This window comes from Zootoca vivipara, chromosome 2 (assembly GCF_965207765.1).
Source record: "Zootoca vivipara chromosome 2, rZooViv2.hap1.1, whole genome shotgun sequence".
NCBI lineage: Eukaryota > Metazoa > Chordata > Lepidosauria > Squamata > Lacertidae > Zootoca > Zootoca vivipara.
This window is the reverse complement of record NC_142584.1, coordinates 21,648,128-21,676,013: the sequence shown is the minus strand read 5'-3', so window position 1 is coordinate 21,676,013 and position 27,886 is coordinate 21,648,128. Positions and strand designations below refer to the sequence as shown.

The 27,886-nt window shown below is 44.8% G+C and overlaps 1 protein-coding gene across 3 annotated transcripts; it reads right to left on the bottom strand.

Moving 5' to 3' along the window:
- Positions 1–1,287: 1,287 nt before the first annotated feature.
- On the bottom strand, positions 1,288–26,835 carry PRKAR1A (protein kinase cAMP-dependent type I regulatory subunit alpha). Of its 3 annotated transcripts, none has more exons than XM_035104059.3 (12): positions 26,563–26,835; positions 24,427–24,500; positions 23,446–23,628; positions 18,640–18,813; positions 16,937–17,028; positions 13,275–13,336; positions 11,528–11,574; positions 9,391–9,549; positions 7,039–7,099; positions 6,626–6,747; positions 5,786–5,867; positions 1,288–3,810 (listed from the first exon to the last, which is right to left on the bottom strand). In XM_035104059.3, the coding sequence occupies exons 3-12, from the start codon at positions 23,617–23,619 to the stop codon at positions 3,638–3,640; spliced, it is 1,146 nt and encodes a 381-aa protein (XP_034959950.1). In that variant the 5' UTR covers positions 23,620–23,628; positions 24,427–24,500; positions 26,563–26,835; the 3' UTR covers positions 1,288–3,637. The 3 variants fall into 3 exon arrangements, with proteins under 3 accessions (XP_034959950.1, XP_034959949.1, XP_088517539.1); XM_035104058.3 differs by having other exon boundaries at positions 26,713–26,835; XM_088661413.1 differs by lacking the exon at positions 26,563–26,835 and adding an exon at positions 25,546–25,617.
- Between the last annotated feature and the right edge of the window lie 1,051 nt (positions 26,836–27,886).

Here is a 27,886-nt window from a genome sequence, read left to right as displayed (position 1 = left end):
CAAAGTTACTTAAGTCCCAAAGTCTGAAATGGTGCGTTTCAAATATTTATACCTGGGTGAAAGGGCACAATTCAGCCCTATCAGCTGCTTTGGCCAAGTCGCAGGAAGACCTTTTATCAGCCACCCTGGAAAACAGCCCAACACAATTGTTAATCCTTCATTTGAATTTTGCCTGGTCAGTGTTTTCCATTAAACATGTGATCTTATTTTCCTTTTCCATTTGACCTTTAGAATTGGAATGCCCTTTCTCTTACATTGACTATGAAGAGGCATTAAATGGGTTATACCCGGTATTTTGTTACTTGCTTTGAAAATCTTGTTGTCGAGCTCCCTCTGCTGATAGGTTCCATGTATTAACAGTTTATGGCAAAGATTTTGCCATTCCTGAGGATCCAAGGAAGAAGGGCACTAATGCAGTCACTTTGTGGCTGAGACAGTAGAAAAGACTAGTTTAATCAATGTCCCTGATGTAGTCTCTTTATCTTAACTAGACTGGTGTTTGGTCAGCCATCCTACTTTTCAGTTTTGGCCCCAAACAAAGCCCAGATTTAATGATTGCTTACCAGGTGATCAGCGAGATGTGTGCATATTTTTCATACAGTAAGAGAAACTGCAACACAAACTTAGTGTTAGAAATTCCACTAACATGGATCCTATGTTGACATGGCTGCCATTTACAACAGGAGGTGACACTATTATTGTTTATATTATACCCTGCCCTTACATTGGGCTCCTATTTAACTCAAGAGCCAGATCAGCGTGGGCTGAGCCTCAGTAACACTGTGAAATCAGGTACTCCCAGACCATTCTCACCTGGGCCTAAAGTACACACTTAGCTGAACAAGTTGGAAAGATGTCAAGTACAGGGAAATTCTGGAATAAACTGCAGTAGAACAATTAAGAGTAAATTGCTGCATTTCTCTTTTGTCATGTACACATGGAGATACCTGCCGACACTGGTTAGTTGAATAGAAAAGTAGAAACACGACCTAAGAGATGCTGCTGCTGCTCACAGAGTCACAGCAAACAATTCTACATAAACATCCACAAGTCTGGCACTTCGGAAACAGCTCACACCTGCAGCCACCCATTAAGAAGACTGCATCCCATATCACATCTATTTAACCCACAAGTCATTCACATGAAAGGAAGGCATCTCATGTGGGAAGCAGTCTATAAACTCACTTTCTGCCAAAGAAAGGCCAAGAGCTATTATGCAGCCCGTCCCTGCCTAGTCCGTAGAAGCCTAGAAACTGCAGACCAGTATAATAAAAACGCTGATTGCAATTAAGAATTTAAATCATTTTATTGCTTTACCTGCCATTAGGACAATCTATAACAAAAGGAATATATTAGCACATACAGTAAGTCAGACTTATAGTCAGGTAACGATACAAAAATGGTCCTCTGGTTGACTATAGCACTCTAGGGCAGTAGATTTTTTTTTAATTTGCTAAGGTGTCCTAGCAAAAAAGATTACCTCTAAAGCCCTGAATGTTAGCTAAGGCAAACTATACCAACTGTGGATTCAAACATGTTTAAATTGCACACAAAGGTAAAGCTTTAACTGTGATTAATATTTAACTCAGACGTAGCTGGTTCATCTTAAAATCTTGTTGGTAAAACTACAAAAGGGAGTTAACAGCAAGCTAAAAAGACGCAGTAGTGAAACTTGATTAGAAAGCCTTATATAAAAAAATGTGCATTTTTGTGGCGCTCTAACTAGCTTACATAAGATTTAAAATCTTTTTGGTGCTTTTAACAAGGATCAAATCAAGCTTCAAAAGTAAGAAAGGTATGGGGGGGGGGAAATCCCTGGATAGATTCAAACTGAATGAAGTTTTGGAGGAAAATAGCATTAATGGACTCCCAAAGAGAGCACGTGGAAATTCCCAAAGGCATATCCTCATCAGTGTCTTCAGCATGGACAGAAAGAATTCACAATGTAGATTTTACATTTTATATGCATCTAGAGATGAGGACATGTCAATACCCCTTCCCATATATATATATATATATATATATATATATATATATATATATATATATATATATATATATATAGGCTCCTATTCCCCAGACATTGCTAATCATATTTAATTAAGCATTCTTTCCAGCAGCCAACAAGTCAGAATGGTACATACCAGGTCCAGTTTCTGGGGGGAAAGTAAGGAGGGAATGGCAGGGAGCTGGACTGGTAAGAAATAGTTGCACAACTAATGCAAAATACTTGCTGTCACTCCCAAATAAAACCCTAGACTAGTTTTAGATAATTTACATGTTATAAGGAAACCAAATTGCCTACAATATCCACCTGCAACATTCCATATAGTAGGCAGCACAGGGTGCACACAAAATATTGTAACACAAACCTGGTAAATACTGAAACACATTTCAGACTTGACAACAGGGTCAACTTTCCCAAAAGCTATTCTGTCAGATCGGTATGAGAATCTGGGACAAACCAAAGAGAACAAGACTCGAGACTGAACATCTGCTCAGACTGAATATCTGAGAAAGGTTAGAAGTTGCTAAAACTTCTGATTGGACAAAAGAGATTCAGTAACAAGAGTTTAACAGGACACTGATTTTCTGTTTCCAGTCTTCCACATGAGCCAGATTCTTGTCGTCTAACAAGGAGTGTGTAGTCTGGTCCTGCATTGAATGCCAACAGAACCATTCAATATCTGGTGCTGAAGTTAAAAGGGAAGGCAAAACTTGAAAGGGTCAGACAGAAGACTGAAAGCACAGGATGCACCCTTCAGTTTCCTGGTCTACATACACTGCATGGGGTATACTATTTGGCACTAGCTAAGGAGCAGTGCAATTATTTTGCCAACACCACCAGCAATATATAGGTGTCTAATCCATTGGCTGGGTATTGAGAAATTGCACAGGAAAAAATAGAAGGGGCAAATATGAATATTCACAGCTGAGAACAGGCAAATGGGAAGGGTAGCTATGGCAAGAATATCAGCAACACTGGCAGCAGGTGCCAGAACAAAAGCTTGTACACAAAAACCTGACAAACGACAACCAAGCCCGTCATGAACCAACTGAAATGGATACTGATGCATCAAACTATCAAACCTCTAACTGTGGTTTTACTAAGGAGCTGATCTCAGTAAACCAAACCAAAGATAACCATATCCAGAACATTTATGCCAAGAAGTTGAGCTTAGAGGGCAAGTTCCTCTGCTAAGAGAAGTACTTACAGCAGAAAGTGACCACGCCTTGAAATAAATGTAGGAACTCACCAGTTGAGAAATGTGTGCCTCTTAATAATTTTCCACTGTTACATCCTTAACTCTATGGCAATAACCTTGGTACTAGGAAATTTTCCCAGCGAAAGGAATGGCAGTCACTGCCCGAGTTGGACACTGTACATTGCACAGAGAGAAGCAGTAACAGCAAAAAGTCTCCATATAATTTTCTATTTATTTTAAATGGTATTGGGAGCACCAAAATAAATGCTCTAAAATTTAAAATGGTGCCGTGAAAAGCAATTGATTTCTTTCTTTTTTTTCCTCCCTCAGACAGACAGGAAGCTGCAATAGCCAGTGGCCATGTGGCTCTGCACAAGAGTAATGAAGCAGTCTGCATTTGTGAAGCATGTATTTGAAGAAGAAGGGAGACTTCAGACAGACAGAGACACAAAGCTGTTGTACTGCTGGATGTTCCGCTTGAGAATATCTGAGCATGGACCCAAGACACGCTCAAATCGGGGCCGGTCGAGCTTTACACATTTCAATGGGCCACGAGCAACAACCGTGGCAGCACGAGGACGGTTCATCAACAGAGCTATTTCACCTAAAAAACAAAATATTCATTTCAAAGAAAACAGGGTAAGGGGGAGGTGATTTGAAACAGATCAACAGACTTTCCCAAAATAGAGGACTGTTCTAAAATTATCCCCAAACATTGCATAGTGTAAGAGTGTTAAGAATTATAGACAGAGATGTGAAGGGCCAGAAAGACTGTGGGAGAAGTGTGCTTAGCGTGCTTATTCACACTTACCTTTTGTCCTGCTCTTTCCAGGCACAGGTCTGCCCTTTATAGCTCCGTATCCGAGTGTGGTTTTGGTTTTTGTTTTTGTTTTTTTGCCCTGGGGCTTTCCCTGTGAAAACCTGATCTTCAGGGCTCAATTGGAGCAAACATCAATTCAGGGTTTCTGTGGACTGTTGTTTGCTTCGATTGAGTGCTAAAAAGCGGTTCTCGTGGGGAAACTCTGGAATAAAAAGGGGGGTGCTTGGACACAGAGCTTTAAAACACGGAGTGTGCTTGGAAAGAGCAGAGGAAAGGGAAGTGCCAAAGTCATTTGAGCAGTGCTTCCCAAGCAATCAGTAGCCAGCTGGTTGTCAAGACACTTGGCAATTACTGCGCAAGCGGATTTTGCCAGCCCTATGTTTGGCAAAGGGACCCAGGTGGCGCTGTGGGTTAAACCAGAGAGTCTAGGGCTTGCTGATCAGAAGGTCGGCGGTTCGAATCCCTGCAACGGGGTGAGCTCCTGTTGCTCGGTCCCAGCTCCTGCCCACCTAGCAGTTTGAAAGCACGTCAAAGTGCAAGTAGATAAATAGGTACCGCTCCTGTGGGAAGGTAAACAGCGTTTCTGTGCACTGCTCTGGTTTGCCAGAAGCAGCTTTGTCATTCTGGTCACATGACCCGGAAGGTGTCTGCGGACAAATGCCGGCTCCCTCGGCCTATAGAACGAGATGAGCGCCGCAACCCCAGAGTCTGACACGACTGGACCTGATGGTCAGGGGCCCCTTTACCTTTACCTTTATGTTTGGCAAAGCTGTTTTCTGCAGGGATTGGCTGTGAAATCGGATTCCAGTTCTAACACTAGGTATCCTTGCAATTAATGTTTAAATAATACTCAGGTATTTATACTTCTAATATTTCAAATAGTACAATTCTATGTGCTGAGTTATCCCTCATGTACCACATGATCTTCAAGAAGGAAGTAACATTGTCCCAAACTCATGTTTTCCATTGCAGAAGTTGAATCCAAAGTTTTAGAAGTGTGTTAAAGATACGAAACTACTAAATGGCCCAATTCAAATGATCATATCCTGGATGGATGAGACAAGTTTTGCATGAGCTTAATATACCCACGTGTACCCTCTCTTCATGCAAATGAGAAAACAAACCAGGAAGTTGTTATAAACCACAGCTCCTGGTACATACAAACCAGGAGCTATATTTCATGATCTCCAAACAAGCTCCAAACATGCAGATGCCAACCATGGTTTTGAAACAGCTTCTGATCCCTAACCCATTGGTCTGGAAGCAATTAACAGTTGTTCCCAGTTTGCATGACATGGGAACCTATGGTATTTGCAACTTGTTTCTCTGGTCTCATGAAGGGAGGAACGAAGGATACAACTGTGGGTGTATGAAGTTCATGTATATCCTGGCTTATTAAGCCAGAATTTGATCGTGCAAGTACAGTCTATGTCCAAAAAACAACTACTGTAAGCAACTGCAGAAGCCAGCATCCAACTTGAAAATTTGGGTTAAAATCATATAAATCTGATTTCAATGTTTTCTTACTGTACAATATGATCTTGTGGCTTATTCTCCATTCCAGGAAGGGTAGTATTATAGGAGCCTAAGAGTTTTTGTGAGCTTCATGAGATGGAAAGGAGCAAAGGGGAGAAAAGCCAAGTCTCAGGGGACCAGGAAGGGGGCTGCTTTAAAAATATATACCATTATGTCATTTGCACTGGTCTTATGCCTTAAGTATTTAAACGACATTGTCAACTTAAACAGCAAGAAAACTCACCAAAATAATCAGATGGTGCAAGCCTGCCCACTTCAACAAATTCTTCATGCTCTGACCTGCGCTGTAACACAGCAGCTGTACCCTTCAAATGAATTAAAGAGTTAATGACCAGATTTGTTTTAGCAATCCTGTGCAAAAAGCAGCAACTTCATGACTCAAGAAAGCAGAAACATCCCCATTAAATTACTTGTCTTAACCTATCCCTTTTAATCCTAATATCCTCAAAAGGGGAGTATGATAAAATACCATTCAGAAGCACATTTCACAATTGAACTAAGCATTCCTACACAGGGCCGGCCCTATGGCAAGGCTGGGTGGCGCAGAACCGCCAGGGGGGCGGCGGGCTGCTGTGCCCGCAGCTGGCGCTGGGAAACTGGGCAGGGGGGGCGCCGGAGGGATCTTCACACCACGGCGCCAGGGCGCCAGATATGCTTAAGACGGCCCTGTTCCTACATGTATAATTCTGCCACCACAGAATTTGTTAAAGGGATTTATTGTCATCTATGATCAAACCTGTTATCACAGAAAATAATTTGCAAATACTGTACGTTTTTTGTCCAGAGAACCAGTATTGATGCAAGCAGTCTACAAATGACTTTTTAAAAACACAGAACCACCTTTCATCATATCCAGAAGCATTCCCCAAACAGGTGTCCTCCAGATGTTGAACCACAACCCTAGCCAGCCTAGCCAACGGTCCGAGAGGGTAAGAGCTGTCGCTCAAAACATCTGGAAAGTGCCCAGTTGGAGAAGGTTGATATAACCCAAGTAACTGAAATGTATGAGACAAATACAGCTGCTAGTAGCTAATTCCAAAACAACATTGTTATAAATACTCACCTCCAAAATAATGAAGAACTCGTCTCCTGGTTCTCCCTGCACCACAATCTTTTGTCCATCCTCAAATTGTACTGGCTCTAATGCATCAGCTACTGTGAGACGCTCCCATTTGTCAAGGGATTCTAAATAAAAATAAAACAAGTTGGTTTATTTTGCTGTATCTCAATGATTTAGAATTAGATCCCCAGTTCATCTCACATAAGGATATGCTCCTCCAGTTTTCCTACAGCAAACCCTTCTACCACACTTCTTCCCACTGCCATGAACAAATTAATCATCCATTCACATATCATGATTTAGCAGCTGTAGCTTCTAGCACAGCACCTCAACAATATCTGCTCCCTCTGTGATGTTCACAGTAAGGCAAGACACAAATATTCTAATAGCGATGCTAAGAAATTCTTCACACTCACCCAATATTGACACTTTACTAAGAAATTCTTCATACATCTTTCTCTTTCTCAGTGTGCTACCCTGGAGGAGAAAAACACACACAAATGGATCTGAAAAATACTCTTCTGTTTAACAATTCAGAATACCAGGAAAAATGGAACAGGTCATAGAAATGTTTACAATGCATTCCTATTCATTTCTACTTATAAGTAAGTCCTCCTCAGTTAAATTAAACTTACTACCAGATAAGTGCATATAGGAGAGGTTTTCAACCTTTTTGAGTCCACGGCTCCCATGACCAACTACATTCTTTCTGCGGTACTCAGGAGCCCAGTTATGTCACTCCTTTTTTGAACACCAACCCCTGTGTGTTCTCTCAGCCTTCTCTCCTTTCCTTGAGAGTCCTCTGGGCAGCTGCTGCCCCTGGTCTCTGAGCTGACCACCCCCTGCCCCAAACAGAGGTGCCTCCTCACACTGCCCCACTGGGGTCTGGGAAACACCCCCTGGCTGGCCCCAGAGGCACCATTCACCTGGGGAGCTTGTAGCCAGGGCTGCTGCAACTAACAGCAATGCAAGCCTTTGGGAGGCAGAGACACAAGAAGGCATCAGAGGAGGGAGGGAGGGAGGGAGGGAAGGAAAGAGGGACAGAGGCCAGTATTGCCCGTGGCATTCCTACCTATCATTCAAGGCACCCCAGGGTGCCACAGCACACTGGGTGAAAACGACTGGATATAGGACAGCAAACTTAAATGGTTCAAGTCTTGTGTACACCATTCTAATATAAGCCCTAAGCTGCCTGTAAGCCCAGTTTTCCACCATAATTTTTTTAGCTAATCATGAACAGCATATCCCCTTAAAATTTATGCTAAGGCTGGGTGGCTAGAGCAACCCAGTCATATGGGTGGGGTTTAAATTATGTATTATCATCATCACCTTCTTTATTATACACTCACTCATCTTGAAGTAAGCCTCTTCTGAAGTCACTGAACTTAGTTCAAAGAATGGACCTATAGGCTTGCATTGTAAATGGTCAAATGGTGGACTTTATCCAATACTGTCAATGCACAAAGACAGGCACAGGCAAACTAGGCCCTCCAGATGTTTTGGGACTGCAATTCCCATCATCCCTGACCACTGGTCCTGTTAGCTAGGGATGATGGGAATTGTAGTCCCAAAACATCTGGAGTTTGCCCATTCCTGCCCATGCCTGCACAAAGAGAATGAACTTTGGCTCAAGCAATGGGATTTCACATTCCTTTCATGGTAGCAGCTTCTTTGCTATCCCAGACAGTCCATAAATCCCACTCAGGTCTCTTTCGGCCTTTACAACAGAGTAAGCAGGAATATTCACTCTTACTGAAGTGTCAGTTTGCTCAACTTAATAGGCAAAAGCTTTTGTCCATTAAAAGTTATTTAGTAAAGAAAAGAAAAGCTTGGCTGGGATATAGTACACTAGAAACCCACAGGTCCCATCAGTGTGTGAAGAAAAGATGTGTTTCTCACCTTCCCATATTAATTACTCAATACACACTCTGTGGCAGTAGCCTTCAGGAATCTAAGCCTTGGATATAAATATACAGTGGTACCTCGGTTTATGAACACAATTGGTTCCAGAAGTCTGTTCATAAACTGAAGCGTTCATAAACTGAAGCGAACTTTCCCATTGAAAGTAAGGGAAAGTGAATTAATCAGTTCCAGATGGGTCTGCGGCGTTCGTAAACCGAAAATTTGTAAACCGAGGTTCCACTGTAGTTCTCTTGTGCTAATTTTAAATTCCAACACCCTTTCTCTGTCCTGAGTGTGTAAAAACCACTTAGTAATCCCAGAAGACTGGCTTTGTCTGGAAAAACAGCAGTGTGTGTTTAAAAAAGAATGCAAATAATCTCAGCTGAAAGCCCAGACTTACTGCTATTGAAAGTCTAAAACTTCAAAATGCAATTGCATCCTGAAAATTGCATGCATGTAATTGCAAAATGTATAACTACTTTTTTGCTTAATTGCAAACACAAGTCCGCTGAGACATTCTCTTCTCTGCATGAAAATGAAGCTAGGGCTAAAGCTAGGGCTAGGGCTAGGGCTAGGGCTAACTTTGCATGAAAAGCCTCTTCCCCCCCCCCCAGCAGAAGATCAGATGAGTGGGTGCAGCTAGAATAATAGAACTGTAGAGTTGGGATCAAATCCACGACCCTGAGATTACTAAAAAGTCTCATGCTGTACTGACTGAGCTATATTCAGGAGTTCTCCAACGCTGCCGTACAACTTTCCTATATGCTCATGTTGATTTATACAAACTCAAGTCACAATACCTCAACACCAAAAAAGCCACACTCTCTTCCAAATTCATTTATTTAAAAACATAAAAAATTTCTTACCATAAGGATTCTTCTATAGCTGTCTCTATCAATACCCCACAGTTTCACATTAGTTTTTGCTTTGACAGTTGCTGCTCGGGGTGTTCCATAGATCAGTGCAAGTTCACCAAAGCTGCCCCCTTCTCCAACACTGGTGGCCCATTCATTGTTAACATATACCTAAGGATGCAACACACAAAGTTGAAGGAGGACAGGAATTTTGCTGCAAATGTATCCCCTGAAACAATATGGTTCAAAAAATATGATACGGAACATTTCAAAACTAGTTAAATGTTCCAATTTGGATAATATTCTAATTTCTTTTCACAGTAATATTCCACAAAACACATGTGCCAAAGAGGTTTTCGGTTTTTGTTTTGAGAAAAGCTTATCACTGGGCACCATTTGTTTGGCCCTTGCATAATAATCAAATAATAAGTGATTTCATTCTGGGAAGGAGTATTAGCTGAAATAAGTAATATTACAAATCACAATGTACTATTTAATCCCAGTTTGGGTTTATTAACCATTTCTATGGTAGATCATCGAGCTTTATTATATAAGGATATTAGATGTTTCTTCTGTTAATGCTGTGATTATTTACTTATAGTACAGAATTGGAAAGGGCTTGAACATTTGCATATGATGGAGACAGAATGCATAGACTACTGCCCTATTTGAAAAACTAACCCGAAAGATTTAAGTTTTGAACAATATATCTGATGCAGACTATTTTATTTAAGTTTACTACCCATTTGCAAACTACTCAAATAAATATCCTGATGATTGGCATCCACCAACCTTGCACATGGACTTATGGCAAAATTTTATACATTAATTTTCTGTTCCAGGGGTGGGGAAAATTTCTTGTATTGTTTTTACATTGTTGAAAAGTAAATTAATTTTTTTTAAGAGAGTAAGTGATTTATTTAACAGGCTGTACTACCTAATGTGCCAGCTACTTACAGCTTGATTTGATATCGTAAGGCATAAATTTTATACCCATTTACCTGGGAGTAAGCTTGGCTAAACTCTGAATAAATATGTATAGGCTTACAATGTTTTTAATTGCTTCTCCACCACTTTGAGAATTAGAAAAGCAGGTTAAAGACTGTAAATAAAAATGCAACCTAAAAACAAAGGCTTTTTAGTTTAGTAATTCTGAGACATTACATTTCAGAGTCTCAGTTTAGCCTGATTACTGGTACATTTTTGTTGTGTGGCAATGTCCCTCCCTCCACATGAGAATAAAGACACGACACATCAGATAGATTTAAATGGGTGAAAAGGCTACAACTTTATTGGTTATGGATGTTGAGTGGTATTGGCTTAGGCACTGGACCCTAACCGTCTATATCCGACTCCAACCTGTGTGTTGGACGTCCGGGAAGAGTTAACCACCAGTAAGGAGCCCAGTGATGTACATCAACCGGAACTCCTCCTGTGATCACCGTTAGGAGCTTGCCTTACGGCCCTAACCTCCCTAGGCTTCGGACCAGACTACGCCCACAACTCCACCTCCAACGCAGGCGCGGAAGTGGTTTTATTGAATGTTATTGTAATTGACTTGTTTTAAAATGGCTGTTGCGTTATGATTTATACTGTATGGTTTTTTTTCTGTTTGTTTTAACAAAATTATGCATATGTTTTTAATATAAGCCATCTTGGGAAGACTAGTCTTGAAAGGCAGAACAGAAATATATGACATATGATGGACTACCTGCCACCCCTGTTCACCAACCCCTCCTCCTGTTACACCTAACCAAGCTGCTCTCTGAAATGCCTCCACCTGCTCCTTTAAATGCCCCTCTGGTGGCATTTAATTGGGGAGGAGCTTCAGAAAGCACCTCTCTGCCTCCTTTAAATAGCTAGCCTCCGCTGCTGCCACCCATGCTGCTTCCTTGCAGGTCTGCCTGCTGTTCTGTTATCACACTGGAGTTGCCGTGGCCACCTATAGCTGACCACACAAACGGCAGTAAGAAATAAGCTTCAGACAAGGCTAGAGAAAGGGAAACTGTGGTGAGGGAAAGATGGAGGTCCCTGATATTTATCTGTCTGAAATGCAAAAGACCACGTTCCCATTATTGCCCATGTGAAGCATTGTATGTGCTTTAAATATTCTGGAGCACTGCAGTAATATGGTTTAGAAAAGACTTACATCCATTTCTCCTTGATCAACAACATAAAAGTTATCCCCTTCATCACCTACAGCAAAAAATTGAAATACAAGTTTGAGAAACAATTATAGGTTTAGAAGAGGGGTTATCAACCTCTTCCATCCTAGAATCATCCAGCACAAAATGACATCCATACATAAGCTCACATATGCTTTTTTGCATTTGGAACAGCCATGCTTTCCTTTAGGCTTTATAGTCAAATATATTCATTATATTTATAATTCCCACTTCACCCCTACATGTAATTAAAATGAAGGATGCTATTTACCCAGCTATCAGTAGGACAGGTTGACAGGTAGACTAGTAACTAGTCTAGGTAAAGTGCTCTTGATCAAAGCCCTATTGCAAAAGCCATTGCTGGCAGAGGATTTTCACCTGTCCACAAAACTCAAATAGAACACTGAAATGGTTACAATGTGGGGAAAACTAGTCTAAGCTCAGTGACGGGGAACCTCATTGCCTTCTGACCCTCCTCAGGCTATGCCCCCTCCTCACAGGTATCTCCCTTATTAACCTAGGTGGGGAGATTTTAACCTCACCACCCAACACTATGATGGGGACGAAAACTGGCCCTCCCTGGGTTCTCAACTGATTTGTTGGGAGGGTGCGGTTTTCATCCCCATTACAGTGTGCAGGGTTGTTCTTGCTTTGTTGGCATCCGTCTGTCTTGAGAGACAATGGAATGCATGTCTGGGGGCAAAGTCAAACTGTTCTGTTAGCAGCACTGAAGTGACCTTCCTGGGGTGCAAGCCTGGGCAGTGTGCATGGAGGTCCTGGGACACCCAGACAATAAGACCCGCCCGCCCCCACTCCTCTCATGGCCTTGCTGTTGTGGTCCAGCTTGGCTGCGTGCCAGAGGGGAGTGTACAAGACGTCATCCAACTGCCATAGGGATTGCATTCCGGATTTGTGCAGGGTTTACTCCTTAGCCTTTTCTTCTCCCAAAGATATCCCTCAAGGCAGCAGAGGTGTAGGATCAGTTTGGTTGCCCTCACCTGGTTGCCCTCACCTGGTTTAGTCGGCCAGTAAAAGCCATTTCCTGGGGTGTGGCTGCTGTTGCATGCTGACAGCTTCTAGGAGCCACAGGTGAGAGTTGTGTGCAGGGTGGGGACCAAAGGTGGACAAACTACCCCAGAACGAGCATAACATGTCCCCCAGCAGAGGTATTACCCCTCTCCTAACATCCCATAGAGATGTTTAATCCTCCCCACAGTGCATGCTACAGTGGGAATGAAAATGCCCCCTTCTCAGCTGATCTACATGGATCATATGAGATGGGGAGTTGAGAAAGTGAAGAATAGGTGCATGCCTGTGTTAAGAAGTGTGTGACTGTGCGCACATCTGGCCCAGCCCACCACTGGAATGCAACCCCCCAACAGCTACCATTGAGGCCAGAACATAGGAAGCTGCCTGATAACAAATTGGACCATTGGTGCATCTAGTTCAGTACTGTTGACACTGACTGGCACCAGCTCTCAAGCGTTTCAGGGGAAACTTCCAGCTCTACCTAGAATTGAAAATACATGCCCTACCGTTAAGCCTTGGTCCCTTCTAAAAGGTAAGTGACCAAAAAATGTTTGCCCACCCACCTCTGCATAACTAGCTGGAATTCTATACTTGGGATCTTTTTAGCAACCTTGTGAATGAGATTAATAGAAAGCAACTGCACATCTTCAATGCTTCAAACGCTAAGTAATTTTTCCACCAACATCACAATCAATCACTTGCCTTGCTGTATCACAGTCTCGCCAGCAATATAGGTGACAGGGAACATGGCATCAAAAATATCACTGAAAAAGATTTCAAAATTACTCGACAAAAGATCTAACATATTGCATGTGTGTGCTAATACAGACAAGCTTAGCATGAAGTTATTACCGTGTTTCTCATATTATAAGTCATGTCTTATATTAATTTTTTTTCCAAAAAACACGACATGGCTTATTTTTGAGGGATGTCTTATTTTTTAATAAAGTGCAAGCGGGCGCTGTTTGCCGGGCTTGTCAAGCCCAGCAAACAGCGCCTGCCGATCTTCAGTGACAGGCGGGGGTGGGCGGAGAGCGGAGAACGATCTCCGCTTCCCCCCCACCCCCGCCTGTCACACAGCACAGGTCGGCGGGCGCAGTTTGCCGGGCTTGTCAAGCCCAGCTAGGAGCGCCCGCCGATCTTCGGTGACAGGCGGGGATGGGGGGAGAGCGGAGAACGATCTCCGCTTCTCCCCCACCCCCGCCTGTCACACAGCACAGGTCGGCGGGCGCTGTTTGCCGGGCTTGTCAAGCCCAGCAAACAGCGCCCGCCGATCTTTGGTGACAGGCGGGGGTGGGGGGAGAGCGGAGCACGATCTCCGCTTCCCCCCCACCCCCGCCTGTCACACAGGACAGGTCCGAAGATCGGCGGGCGCTGTTTGCCGGGCTTGTCAAGCCCAGCAAACAGCGCCCGCCGATCTTCGGTGACAGGCGGGGGTGGGGGGAGAGCGGAGAACGATCTCCGCTTCCCCCCCACCCCCGCCTGTCACACAGGACAGGTCCGAAGATCGGCGGGCGCTGTTTGCCGGGCTTGTCAAGCCCAGCAAACAGCGCCCGCCGATCTTCGGTGACAGGCGGGGGTGGGCGGAGAGCGGAGAACGATCTCCGCTTCCCCCCACCCCCGCCTGTCACACAGCACAGGTCGGCGGGCGCTGTTTGCCGGGCTTGTCAAGCCCAGCTAGGAGCGCCCGCCGATCTTCGGTGACAGGCGGGGATGGGGGGAGAGCGGAGAACGATCTCCGCTTCTCCCCCACCCCCGCCTGTCACACAGCACAGGTCGGCGGGCGCTGTTTGCCGGGCTTGTCAAGCCCAGCAAACAGCGCCCGCCGATCTTTGGTGACAGGCGGGGGTGGGGGGAGAGCGGAGAACGATCTCCGCTTCTCCCCCACCCCCGCCTGTCACACAGCACAGGTCGGCGGGCGCTGTTTGCCGGGCTTGTCAAGCCCAGCAAACAGCGCCCGCCGATCTTTGGTGACAGGCGGGGGTGGGGGGGAGAGCGGAGCACGATCTCCGCTTCCCCCCCACCCCCGCCTGTCACACAGGACAGGTCCGAAGATCGGCGGGCGCTGTTTGCCGGGCTTGTCAAGCCCAGCAAACAGCGCCCGTTGATCTTTGGTGACAGGTCCGAAGATCGGCGGGCGCTGTTTGCCGGGCTTGTCAAGCCCAGCAAACAGCGCCCGCCGATCTTCGGTGACAGGCGGGGGTGGGCGGAGAGCGGAGAACGATCTCCGCTTCCCCCCACCCCCGCCTGTCACACAGCACAGGTCGGCGGGCGCTGTTTGCCGGGCTTGTCAAGCCCAGCTAGGAGCGCCCGCCGATCTTCGGTGACAGGCGGGGATGGGGGGAGAGCGGAGAACGATCTCCGCTTCTCCCCCACCCCCGCCTGTCACACAGCACAGGTCGGCGGGCGCTGTTTGCCGGGCTTGTCAAGCCCAGCAAGGAGCGCCCGCCGATCTTCGGTGACAGGCGGGGGTGGGGGGAGAGCGGAGAACGATCTCCGCTTCCCCCCCCACCCCCGCCTGTCACACAGCACAGGTCGGCGGGCGCTGTTTGCCGGGCTTGTCAAGCCCAGCTAGGAGCGCCCGCCGATCTTCGGTGACAGGCGGGGGTGGGCGGAGAGCGGAGAACGATCTCCGCTTCTCCCCCACCCCCGCCTGTCACACAGCACAGGGCCGAAGATCGGCGGGCGCTGTTTGCCGGGCTTGTCAAGCCCAGCAAACAGCGCCCGCCGATCTTCGGTGACAGGCGGGGGTGGGGGGAGAGCGGAGAACGATCTCTGCTTCCCCCCCCACCCCCGCCTGTCACACAGCACAGGTCGGCGGGCGCTGTTTGCCGGGCTTGTCAAGCCCAGCTAGGAGCGCCCGCCGATCTTCGGTGACAGGCGGGGATGGGGGGAGAGCGGAGAACGATCTCCGCTTCTCCCCCACCCCCGCCTGTCACACAGCACAGGGCCGAAGATCGGCGGGCGCTGTTTGCCGGGCTTGTCAAGCCCAGCAAACAGCGCCCGCCGATCTTCGGTGACAGGCGGGGGTGGGGGGAGAGCGGAGAACGATCTCCGCTTCCCCCCCCCACCTCCGCCTGTCACACAGGACAGGTCCGAAGATCGGCGGGCGCTGTTTGCCGGGCTTGTCAAGCCCAGCAAGGAGCGCCCGCCGATCTTTGGTGACAGGCGGGGGTGGGGGGAGAGCGGAGAACGATCTCCGCTTCCCCCCACCCCTGCCTGTCACACAGCACAGGTCCGAAGATCGGCGGGCGCTGTTTGCCGGGCTTGTCAAGCCCAGCAAGGAGCGCCCGCCGATCTTCGGCTCTGTCCCCCGATGCGCGATGGCTCGGGGAAGCAGGAAGGGAGCTCCTGCTGTGTCCCGCGCCTTCGCCTCTCGCTCGGTCGGGGCTACACGACATGGCTTATTTTCGGGGTATGTCTTATTTTTCACCAACCCTTAGAAATCCTGTCATGGCTTATTTTTTGGGGATGCCTTAAAATATGAGAAACACGGTAGGGAGGCTGCATCTCTCAAGTCTAGACTAGAGTTGCTCAACATGTTCTGGAGAGGACAAAACAGCAGTGCTCACACGAGCTTTAGTTAGTTAGTTAGTATACTGCCCTATACCCATAGATCTCAGGGCAGTTCACAGCATAAACATTAGGTTTAGTGAATTAAACTTCAGGTTATTCTTGTCTCTTCCCATACTAACAGACACAGGGGCAACATAAATAGGCTGACATCAGCATGAACATTCCCCTCTTCTCCTTGCCACAAACTAATCCAAATAATTGTATGAATGTAGACCCCATTATATGGCATTTTTGCAATCTAAGCCACAACAATGTCTGAAGTGGGAGCCCAAAAACCATTCAGTACAACTTAACTGGCCTGGCTAGGGAACTGGCTAGGCAACTTATACTGCATTATTTTTATTTGTTGGCTGTCTTTTTGCCACAGTTCAAAGCAATTTACAATATTTTAAGCAAACACACACACAAACACACTAAAAACCAGTATTTAAAAAAAATCCAAAAGACAATCCTTTAAAAAAAAACACAAGATTAAAACAACCCTCTTGTGCAAAAAGGACATAGGCATTTAAAAGCCAAAGGTCTGACTGGAAACAAAACGAATAGCTTTGCCTAGTGTCTAAAGATATATAGTGATGATGCCAGGCAATCCTCCCTGGGGAGAGCATTGCAGAAGCAAGGAGCCAACACTGAAACGGACGTCCCATGGAGAGGTGGTCCTTGAGGTATTGTATTTATAGTTAACATTATGCATGGTTCCAAAACTTGGGTCCCAGCAAACCTATTTATTCTTTCTACATGTTGCTCAATTCTGTTTATTTAACTATCCGGGTTCACAGATTTCCTACCTTCTTTCATTGTCATCAAGATGAGCAAAAAGCACATTCTTCTCTATGGCTTTTGCCAAAGCAGCCATAGTCTTGTAATCTTTTGGAATAACCTATGGAATGGAAACACCCAAACAATACCGGTTAAAGACCTAAGAGGCAAATGTTCTTTAAGCAAACCCATTACCAACAATATTTGAGAGGAGTTCCTTTCTTGGAAGGGAGCTCTGTGCAGGAGTTTTATCCTATGTGAAGAAGTCATTCAAGAGGTAAGGAAAGCTTCTCAAAGACTTCTTTAAGAAGCATGTTCATGCAATTATGCCTACATTCTAGATGCCCAGAAAAGGGAAAGTGTCCAGATTGAGATGTAACTTTCCTGGGTAAGTGCTGATTCAATGGCCGATTTAAGTATCTTTTCAGATAAAACACAACTATCAGGAGCCTTGATATGTAGAAAATTATTTGTCCACTCCCTCTGATAAGTCTATAGACCAAACTGGACACACCAGTACCTCAAATGGTCATTCAGAACTCAAAATAATCTTACTTGAAGCTGATGCAGGTGTTAGGAGTCACATAACCTAATGGTGCTCTTATACCAGGGGTTCCCAAACTAAGGCCCGGGGGCCGGATGCGGCCCAATCGCCTTCTAAATCCGGCCCGCAGATGGCCTGGGAATCAGCATGTTTTTACATGAGTAGAATGTGTTCTTTTATTTAAAATGCATCTTTGGGGTATTTGTAGGGCCTGCCTGGTGTTTTTACATGAGTAGAATGTGTCCTTTTATTTAAAATGCATCTCTGGGTTATTTGTGGGGCATAGGAATTCATTCTTTCCCCAAAAAAAATATAGTCCAGCCCCCCACAAGGTCTGAGGGACAGTGGACTGGCCCCCTGCTGAAAAAGTTTGCTGACCCCTGTCTTATACAATGATTGGGAATCTTGAATACCTACCACCCTAGGATACGTCCCTCTTACTAACATCACACTTCTGAGGAGCTGTAATTATACTTACAGGTCCCCCAAGGGTCAACTCCCTAGTACAGTGGTACCTCAACTTACGAACGACTCAACCACTGAATTTTTCGACTTACGAATGGGGGTAATGGCCGCACGCTTATGAATGTCTCGACATCCGAAAGAAAACCGCAGAGGTTTTAGATAGGGATTTTTCAACTTTCAAATTTTTAGATAAGGTCACTTCGACTTACGAATTTTTCCATTTCCAATGCATTCCTATGGGAAATCGCGTTTCCAATGGCGTTTTTCGACTTATGAATTTTTCGACCTACGAAGGTGCCTTTGGAACGGATTAAATTCGTAAGTCGAGGCACCGCTGTACAGTATCAAGTTTCCTGGAAACTACACAGAAGTCACAAGGATGTCCTAGGAGACCTGGTTACTCCTCTGGAAAAATTATAGTCAATATTAATTGAGCAGACATTGCAGAGTCAGGGAGAAATGGTTTGTCTCCTCCAGCCAAGATTTTTCTAATAATTATTTCCTCCATATGTCAACTCCTCAACATATGCCAACCCAACCAAGCAGAAATCCAGGTTTATGTGAGAGAAATATAAAGGCAACTCATTAGCAAGTTAGGAGGGCATTAGCACAACTTATCTAGGGAAAGGCCTGATACAACCTTATTTGGGGTAGGCAAAGAAGGAAATTGTGCATAGAAGACATAAAATATGCCTTGCAGGAAGAAAGAACTGGATGCAGCACCTTTCTGACATAAGAGGCAGCATCCTCTTCTGTGTAAACCTCTGCACTGATGGCACCTCGCCTTCTGCGGCCCTTTACCACCGGATTCATGGGGGGAGGGGGAGAAATCTCATCTTCACGCGAGTCTGCACGGGAGCTGGCTTTCTGCTGGCACATGAGCTGTTTTGTTTCTTCCTGCAGTGAAATAAAAGTTCTATGTTAATAATCCACAAGGGTAGAAAGTTCACACCCATGCATATGCTCCTGGGAGAACTTGTTTCCTCCTTTGCAGTTATTCTCATTTAAACACTGGCCATCAAGTTGCACTGTGCAATCTCACATGACTTCCATACTAAAAAGTTTGTGCCCTCCATAAGCTTGTGAAAGGTAACACATGAGTAACCACCACATAAAGCTGTTTTCCACAGCAACAGATCAATATATTTAATTCTTAGCAACTCCACTCAAGCTAAAGGTCTCAAACACCCTTTTTATCTGTCCTGATTGTGCAGAAAGCAAAGAGAACTCAGTAATCTCAGAAGAATGCAAATAATGTCAATGCAGAACTGAATGGCTAGTCCTGCCTTAAAGCTTTGCATAGTTTTAAACTTCAAAATACAATGGGAATTTCATGTATACAATTGCAAAAATGCATGGATTTTGCAAGGAACACGTCTCCCTCTTTGCTGAGAGATTTTCACCCCTGCTGTGGTGTTGTAGATAAAGGAGCTGCAATTAAACTTTGCACAACAGAACCCCTTTCTCCCTTAGCTGCCCCTCACTGAACAGCTGATGGATGGGAGGGGACCCAGGGAGCTAGATGAAATCTGCATGTGGGCATCTGCCCCGCAGACCAGGGATTCTCCATCCCTGTCCTAAAGAGTTATAAGTAAGGAGTGAGAAAATATAGGATTCATGATTTTAACATTTCACAAATTTTAATCCCATCTGAGTAGTCTTGTGTTGGGGAAGAGGAATTTAACATATTTCAAACATTTGTATTTAACAGAATATATTTTTTAAATTGGCACACTTTTAACAGCTACTTATACCTAGTATAAAAATCTGGATGAAGTTTCTAAATGCTTTTGATGCTTTAGCTGTCATGTATCATACTGGTGTTGAGTCCAATACATGAAATTTAGTCCATTTGCTGGATATTTTGAATGTTAAATTATTGCATTCAAAGAAATGCACCAGGCATGCAACATATGCAATATATTTTTAGTGATTCAGATATTGCTCTGGCATATTGCTCTGTGGATCTGTGCTCTGTTATCATGAAGATGTTTATAAAATTTGAGTCTTCAATGAAACTAAAAAAAATCCTATACCTCTACTTTCTCTCTCTCTCTCTCTCTCTCTCTCTCTCTCTCTCTCTCTCTCTCTCTCTCTCTCTCACACACACACACACACACACACACACACATATCCATGTGAACTTTTGAATTTAATAGTTCATCTTTGTAATACAGCTCAGATACAATTTACATACAGGGTAATGACATTACAGCTGCTCTTCGAAGATCATACAGTTCCTTTATCGTAACAGAAATCCACAGAAAGCTTCATTATCTAAATGAATAATTCCAAATGCATAATGGATTTATAACCAACTGATTCTATTTTCTTGAATTTCCAAAGGATACTAACAGAAACCAACAGGTCTCCAAGTATTCCTGAAACAATGTTACACACAATCTGACTCTGAATTAAACTAGTATCATAATTGAGAGATTCTTGTTTAACAATCCTAATACAGCATGTCTGTCTCAGACATGGCTGAGATCTGTCGATAAATGAGCACACTTAATCCAATTATTAACAATTTTCAATTAAAGTGACGTGAAAGGGGACGACGACACACTGAACATTAACACAAAGTCCAACTTATTATTCATCTGATAGCCTACCAGTAATTACCCACACACTTCCTCTTGGATAAGATTAATATGAACTCCTCTAAAAACTACTTTTTAATTCCTGTATTTATCAGCTTAATGTTGCTTAACCAAAAGAACCCCTTGCTCAGTGCCACATAGGACACTCCATGCTGGAAAAATGGTTTTTAATGGCACATTTCTAAACTTCCAAGAAGGCATAAACATAGCAATGTACTTGCCAATTTTGCCTGCTCCAATGAACTCCCAAGCCCTCTTCCATAAACCAAATTTAAAAAACTGAGTTCCTTTACTCATAATGCCCTTGTATTTTATTCATTAATAAAAGGCATGAACATATTTAAATTATATTTTAATATTTTAAACTATACACACTTTTTGCCCGCATTTCTACAACACATACTTTGGTAACAAAACAAAATAAAAAACACTTTTTTTTAAAGCCAGGCAGTGCCCACGGGTTTCAAACCACTGTGGGTGATTACAGGATCTAAGCTACGCCTTGGTCGATGGAACCGCTGGGCTGAGCTGGCTCTATAAAACACATTTTGTCAAAAACCTGGTGTGTAAACAGTGGAGTCTTTTTTCATATCCCAGAATGCAGACACAAAACAGTTAATAAAACTATATCCAGGAGAAAAATGTGAAATATTTTTCAAACAAAAGGCAGTATGGATCCTACCCCTTTACTTCCTGCCCATGCCCTCTGCTATCCCAGATCTGTCCTAGATGGTTGGGGGAACTGCCAGAACAGATTTAGGGGGCATGGGCGTGCGTTCCAGTGAGCAAGGAGAAACCCTTGCAATAACAGAACATTCACCTTAGCACTACACTGCATACAATCCAATTATATTTTTTCCAGATTCACAGCAGAATATTGTTCTGTATTTTTATCCCTTCATACAGTTTACTGTAAGCTCCACAGAGCACTGAAGTTACAGTGAAAGTGTGCAATATAAATTATCTTAAATAAAGCTCTTAAGCTTTGGGGACTGACTTTCAATTAAATCAATAAAAGCTACCACTCATTATTCAAAGGAAACCATATTTAATATACACATGCAATAAAAGATGACCAAAATAGTCTTAAAAGTTACCATGCATGACCCTAACCTTTCTGCCTCTATTATTCAATAGACCTGCACTGGTCAACTAAAGCAAAACTAGACTAAAACTGTAGAATTCCATCTAAAAGTGCAGTGGCTTAGATCCAGAGAAGTGAGCTTTCTTTGCTCCTCTTCCCACTCCAGTTCCCTACACCTTCCCTCCCCCCAAAAACTATCCCAAAGTGTCAAGGGACCCTCTAAATGGTGTGGGACTGGGCTTGGGGAATTGCACCAGAATAGTGGAATTGTCAGAATACATGGAAGCTTCCTTTCTGCTGGTGAAAAACACTTTTGGACCCAAGCCAATAACATATAAACTTGCCTAGTTGTAGGGATCTGCATAACTTGGCATTTAGATCAAGCCAAAATGCAAGCTGGACTATTCACTTGAAACTCTGTGCATTCTTATGAATTACAAGTACTAGTGCATAATAAAACTGGGGAGTTGAACAAAATGACCCTTCTATACAAAACAAAGTATGTTATTATCCCAACATTGTGCCTTAGGGGAAATGTATGAATTAATTTGTAACAATTAGCAGTGACTGCAGGAATCACTAAATATTGGTCTTATTATTTGCCTTTAAGTCGTCAGCTGCTATGGGATGAATGCTGCTGACCTTCTCTCTTTCCACAGAATGTTGACACAGTGATGGGAGAAGCTGTTACTGACACAGCAGTCAAAGAACAAGAGGGGGAAATTGTTGGGTAGCTTTGCTGCACAGCCATCTAAATTTACTGGGTAGTCACATAGCTCGTAAAAAGTGCAACACAATTAGTGGGCTACTCAAGCTAAGGACTCGTTTGTGATTAGATTAGTAAGAGTTTTATACAAAGTGTACTGAAAGCAAAATCAGATCTGGGATGATCCAACTAAGGGCACAATCCAAACCTTCTGCCATGGCAGCTCAAATCAGGGGAGTCCTAGGCCCTGTGTCAGCTCCAGGCTGGCGCCTCATTCAGATTCAGATCAGGCCTGATGGCAGCTGGTAGTAATTAGGAATCTGATTCAGGTACCAGGCCCATCACTTCCCTCAGAACACATAGTTTCACCTCCTTCTGCTGGGCTCCACCACTGGGGAGCCTACCAGTGGGCCATCTACCCACCAACAAGTGACATCTATGTTACTCCACTGGCAGCAGCCGAGCAAGCAAAGTGGAGGGACATAATTGCTCCATCAACCTCCACTCCCAGCCATGGTCTAGTGTAAAGGCAGGTTGCATTGCTCTGCCAGTCACCGCAAAAGCAGAGTGAGTTCTGCTGACACAACAAAGCCACCTTTCCCTGCCATCTCTTAACCCTCCTGAGTAAATCTGGGGTCAGTGCAGGGAGAGGAGATGGAGAAGACCCATTCACTATGTGAATGGAAGTTCTTCTGCTTGTGCAATAATTTATATGGGATGCTATGGGTTGAATCCAGCTAAGAAGTCCACCATATTTAAATGGTAAAGTTTCATAAGAATGCCCAAGAGTTTAATTCTTGCAAAATATGTTCTACTCTAAAAACCTTTCTTTTTTCTTCCCAAAAGCAGAATTACCAAGTGTCTCTGTCTAGCTTCTGGATTTGCTGCTGCTTCCACTTAGACCAGAGAATTTTTGATGCCCAATTTGCATAACAGTAGCATACATGAGTCCAGTATCTCACAAAGCAATACCATCTGACCTGGTACCCCTATTTATTTTTCAATTAATTTTATGAAAACATTGCACAGATGCTTTTCTAGCAATCACATGGCAATAAAGTCAAAAACACTGCTGCACTTTCCCCTAGGAACATTTAAACTGTTGATGTACTCTCATTCCTGAAGCTTATTTTTACCTTCTCCAGTCTTTCAAAATATTCCCGAAGGAATGCCATGGGTCTCTCAGGTCGCACTGTACATAGCTGGACGATGCAATCCTTCAGGAGTTGTTGGATATTGTGTTTTTGGACATAGTGTTCACATTCACGGAGGCTGCGCTCCTCTTCGCTGTTAGCGCTGCCAGTGGCCATTGCTGCTATCTGAAATTAAAACGTATTTTTAAAACCCCAAGAGATAGATGCCCTGCTATCACCATATTAGGTAAAGGTAAAGGGACCCCTGACCATTAGGTCCAGTCGCAGACGACTCTGGGGTTGCGGCGCTCATCTCGCTTTATTGGCCGAGGGAGCTGGCATACAGCTTCCGGGTCATGTGGCTAGCCGCTTCTGGTGAACCAGAGCAGTGCATGGAAACGTCGTTTACCTTACCACCGGAGCGGTACCTATTTATCTACTTGCACTTTGATGTGCTTTTGAACTGCTAGGTTGGCAGGAGCAGGGACCGAGCAACGGGAGCTTACCCAGTCGTGGAGATTCGAACCACCGACCTTCTGATCAGCAAGCCCTTGGCTCTGTGGTTTAACCCACAGCGCTACCCGCGTCCCTATTACATTAATGATATTCAACGATCACAGCTGCCAACTCTTAATTGCAGAGATAGCTAATTAGCAGAAATCACAACATTATATGCTTCTAAACTGAAATAGTGCTCAGTGTATTTGTCTGCATTCTGGATAAACAGAATGTTAACAACAGAAATAAGCAGAGGTCAGTAGTTCAGTGAGGTCAGTAACCTCAGTAGTTATGTCCAGCTAAGTTGCTCCCAATAAAGTAAAAATAAAATAGTGCAATTAATGCCAGCTCCCAGGCAAAATCTTACTGGATGCAAGATTTCCACAACTGGCAAACAAACATATCCATAACTGTGTCCGTAATAGCATGTAAAAATAAAGTTTTATGGAAATAAAATACATTATTTCCCAACTGCCCAACACTTACTTGAGATGCAGCTAGCTGCAACCACTACAGGTATGCACAGAATTTACAGGAAGGAGTGCTGATCCCAGTATAGCCTTTCAAAAAGGAAGGAAGAAGAAAGTGAATAACTCCCATGCGTTACTGTTCTATTAATACATACTTTTCTAGGTGAGATATTTAGATACATGACACAGATGGCAATATACTTGAGATAAACATATATAATGCTTCCCAACAGGAAACAGAGGCATGACAACAAAATATAATGCTGTGAAGTGCCCACACTACAAACACATGGCATCCTTGTCATCTGCAATGCTTGTAAAGAATCTAAAGATTACAATACACCTGTTCCATTTCAAAAAGCATACACATACATATCTGGCATTTACATTAAGCTGCCTTGAAGTTCTACAGTTACTTCTTTTGTTTTGACAACTTGCATAATGAAGGTCAGTAATAAATGCCTTAATTAACTGTCCAAGAGTTAATGCCATGGCTCTGTGACAGCCTGCAAATAAGTCCATGGAAAAAGCATTCACACTGCTGATAGACAGCATCAGACACCAGTGCTCAAACACAACTGCAGAAGAAGTAACAGACAAGAAGCTTCTATTTCAAATAAATATTCTTAATTGTTTGAAGCATGTTACTTAGAAAAATTGAAGTATTCATCATACACGGCTTTGAAGAGCATTCATTTTAATAGAAACAATGCCAAAATACTCTCACCAACTGGCAATTAACAGCTGATAAAGGACTTTTATTTTCTACAGGTATTTGCAAAGTAGAGATGTAGTAGCTTCAGGTAGCTTCCAGGTAAAATTCTTGGAATTTTAAGATCCCTGCAGTAATTTTAAGGGGCTCCTTTTCTGGCAGAGAAAACTCACAAAGTGTTTGGAATTCCTCATATAACTATTTAACAGTCATCTTTAAACAGTGAATAATGAAAAACAGCAACCTGGTGGTGGTAACCCAGGACATCAAAACAGCTTGTCAAAATTCTTAAGTGGGGGTAGGGGTCCTCACATTTTATTGAAATCTCAGGTGCAATTGATAGCACACATTTTCTAATCACAAAGAAGAGCCTCTCTATCACAAAAGGGCATTTGTAATTTATAGCAGCCTTGAATAACTTACCCTGATCATCTTTCAAGTTATCTCCCTGTGGCTTCCATAAATAAAAGCAACAGGAAAGCCCTAAGATGCTTCCTTCCTGTGAGAAGGGAGCACAGTTCATTGGGAGCTCATTTCCCCAGGATAGAAATACCCAGAAATTCAAGTACTGTACACAGCAATTATGGGCTACTGCAAAGGCAGCACTTGCTTGTTTTGCTCCTTGACTATGGGGGAAATGACTCTCTCCCTATCCTGCAAAAGGTTATTCACTACACTATAATGACTACAAAGCCAAGAGAATGACAGGGTCCCTTTCCTCCCTCCCCTCCATACATAATGTGCAACATTCTGGAGGGCCCTAAGAAACTACTTGTAAGTTAAGCAGACCCAGCTAAACTCTGGCTTAGGCACGTTTCAGCAGTAATATTTCCACTTCTCTAACACAGATGAAGATCGGGTACCCCCCCCCCAACCACACACCCCAGACCTATTATTCCCCCTTTAATCCTAACCTCCCCCCCCCCAAGTCTGAAAGTTATCCAAGATCACAAATCTGGTTTCTTTGTAAAAGGATCCTCCCTCCAAAAACCTATAGGCCTCTCTCTTGAATCGTCTAACAGAAGTAACCCCACAAAAAACCACTTTCCTCATGGGCTTCTCCTTAAATAATAATAATGGAAAAACTAAGGCGGCTTTATTCTACGCTCCTTCTCTGTGTCTACATGGCGTCATCTTCTACGGTGCACTTTCCTCCTAATCTTAGCCCCTCTACTTGCGTCTGGTCCCCTGGACCCTCTTCTCCAACCCCCCCCCCCCCGGGAAATAAACCTTGCAGCGTAAGCGCCCCCTTCCTCCCCAACACTGAAAAAAATAAAATATAGCCACGCATGTGCTCTCCCTCCAAGCTTTGCCCGTGGGCCCCATCCAAGGCCCCCTTCGGCAACCCGTCTCCCCCGCCGGGCTAGGGCTTTTCTCAGCAGGGCCGCCCTCACAACTCGGCGGAGGTTTATCCTCCTCCTCTCCCATCCTCCGCCTCACCTGAGGAGAAGGAAGAGGCCTCTGCTTCTGCTGCCGCCGCCTCCCGCAGCGCGCCTCAGGTAAGCGCGCCGCCCCCGCGTCACTCCGCCGCAACTCCCGCTCTCGCCCCACCCGCCGGCGAGCGCTTGAGGCCCACCGGCCCCGACTTACCACAGGGTCCTCCTCCTCCCTGCCTCGGCCTTTCCTCGCGGGCGGCCCCCCCTCCTCCCGCTGTCCCAAGTGGCGACGGCCTCCTCCACCTCCCTTCTCCTCCTCCTCCTCCTCTTTCGCCTCAGCGATCGCTCCCACCGGAAACCCAACTCCCTCCGCCAATCGCCGCCCGGCGTGACGTCAATGAGCCTCGCTCTCACTCGCCGAGCCGTCACCCGGGCAACCTTAAAGGGGACGACGCGCTTGCTTTCCGTCAACGCCCTCGCCTCCGAGGGAGAGAACGCGCGCGCGCGGGTGAGGGAAAAGACAAGAAGGGAGGGGGGGAGAAGAGCAGGCGCGCGCCAATACGGAGCCTTCCCTCTACTTAAAACGTCCGTTGACGTCAGGGCGCTCGTAGAGAGGGAGTCGTGCCCTCCTCCCTCCCCCCAACTCCCCCCTCTCTCCTATGCGCGAAGTCGGAGGGAGGGAAGGAGGAAGGGAGTGTAATAGATGAAACAGAGGAAGAAGAGGTAGAGGTGCATACTCTCTCCAATGTTTCCCCGATGGAAATCGGTACATCCTATTCCATAATCATCACCATAGAATCTTATAGAGTTGGAAGGTACCCTAGGGTCATCTAGTCCAACCCCCTGCAATGCAGGAATCTCAACTAAAGCATAGGTGACAGAGGCCATCCAACCTCTGCTTAAAAACCTCCAAGGAAGGGAGAGCCCACTGCCTCTAGTGGGAGTCTCTCACTGTCAGAAAGTTCTTCCAGTTGTTTCATTGGAATCTCCTTCCTTCCTTGTAACTTGAAGCCTTTGCCTCCAGTCCTACCTTCAAGAGCAGGAGAAACAGAGGCGTAGCTAGTGGGAGGGGTGGGCCGCACTGGGTGCCACACAGTAGGGGGGGCATGCAGTACACCTGAGTCACACACATCTTCTGGGAGTCATGCGGTGGCTCAGGCACCTGCAGGCTCCACATTCCCTGAAAGGACAGTGTGGGGCTTGCGTCTGCCTGCAGCCTGCCCCCAGCTGCCCTTGGACGATCCGCTGCACACCCTGCCCTGGCTCGCCCCACCACAGGGCACCCACGCCACTCTAGGCACCTGAGTGGCTACCTACACCGCTGAGGAGACAACAAGCATGCTCCCTCTTCCATGTGACAGCCCTTGAGATATTTAAAGATGGCTATC

Excerpts from the sequence above, each read along its gene's own strand:
- PRKAR1A (XM_035104059.3), bottom strand. The coding sequence starts at position 23,619 with ATGGCCACTGGCAGCGCTAACAGCGAAGAGGAGCGCAGCCTCCGTGAA. Across the intron at positions 6,748-7,038 it reads TAGTAAAGTGTCAATATTGG|AATCCCTTGACAAATGGGAG; the intron begins GTGAGTGTGAAG and ends ATTTTTATTTAG. Across the intron at positions 5,868-6,625 it reads AGTTCTTCATTATTTTGGAG|GGTACAGCTGCTGTGTTACA; the intron begins GTGAGTATTTAT and ends ATTCATTTGAAG.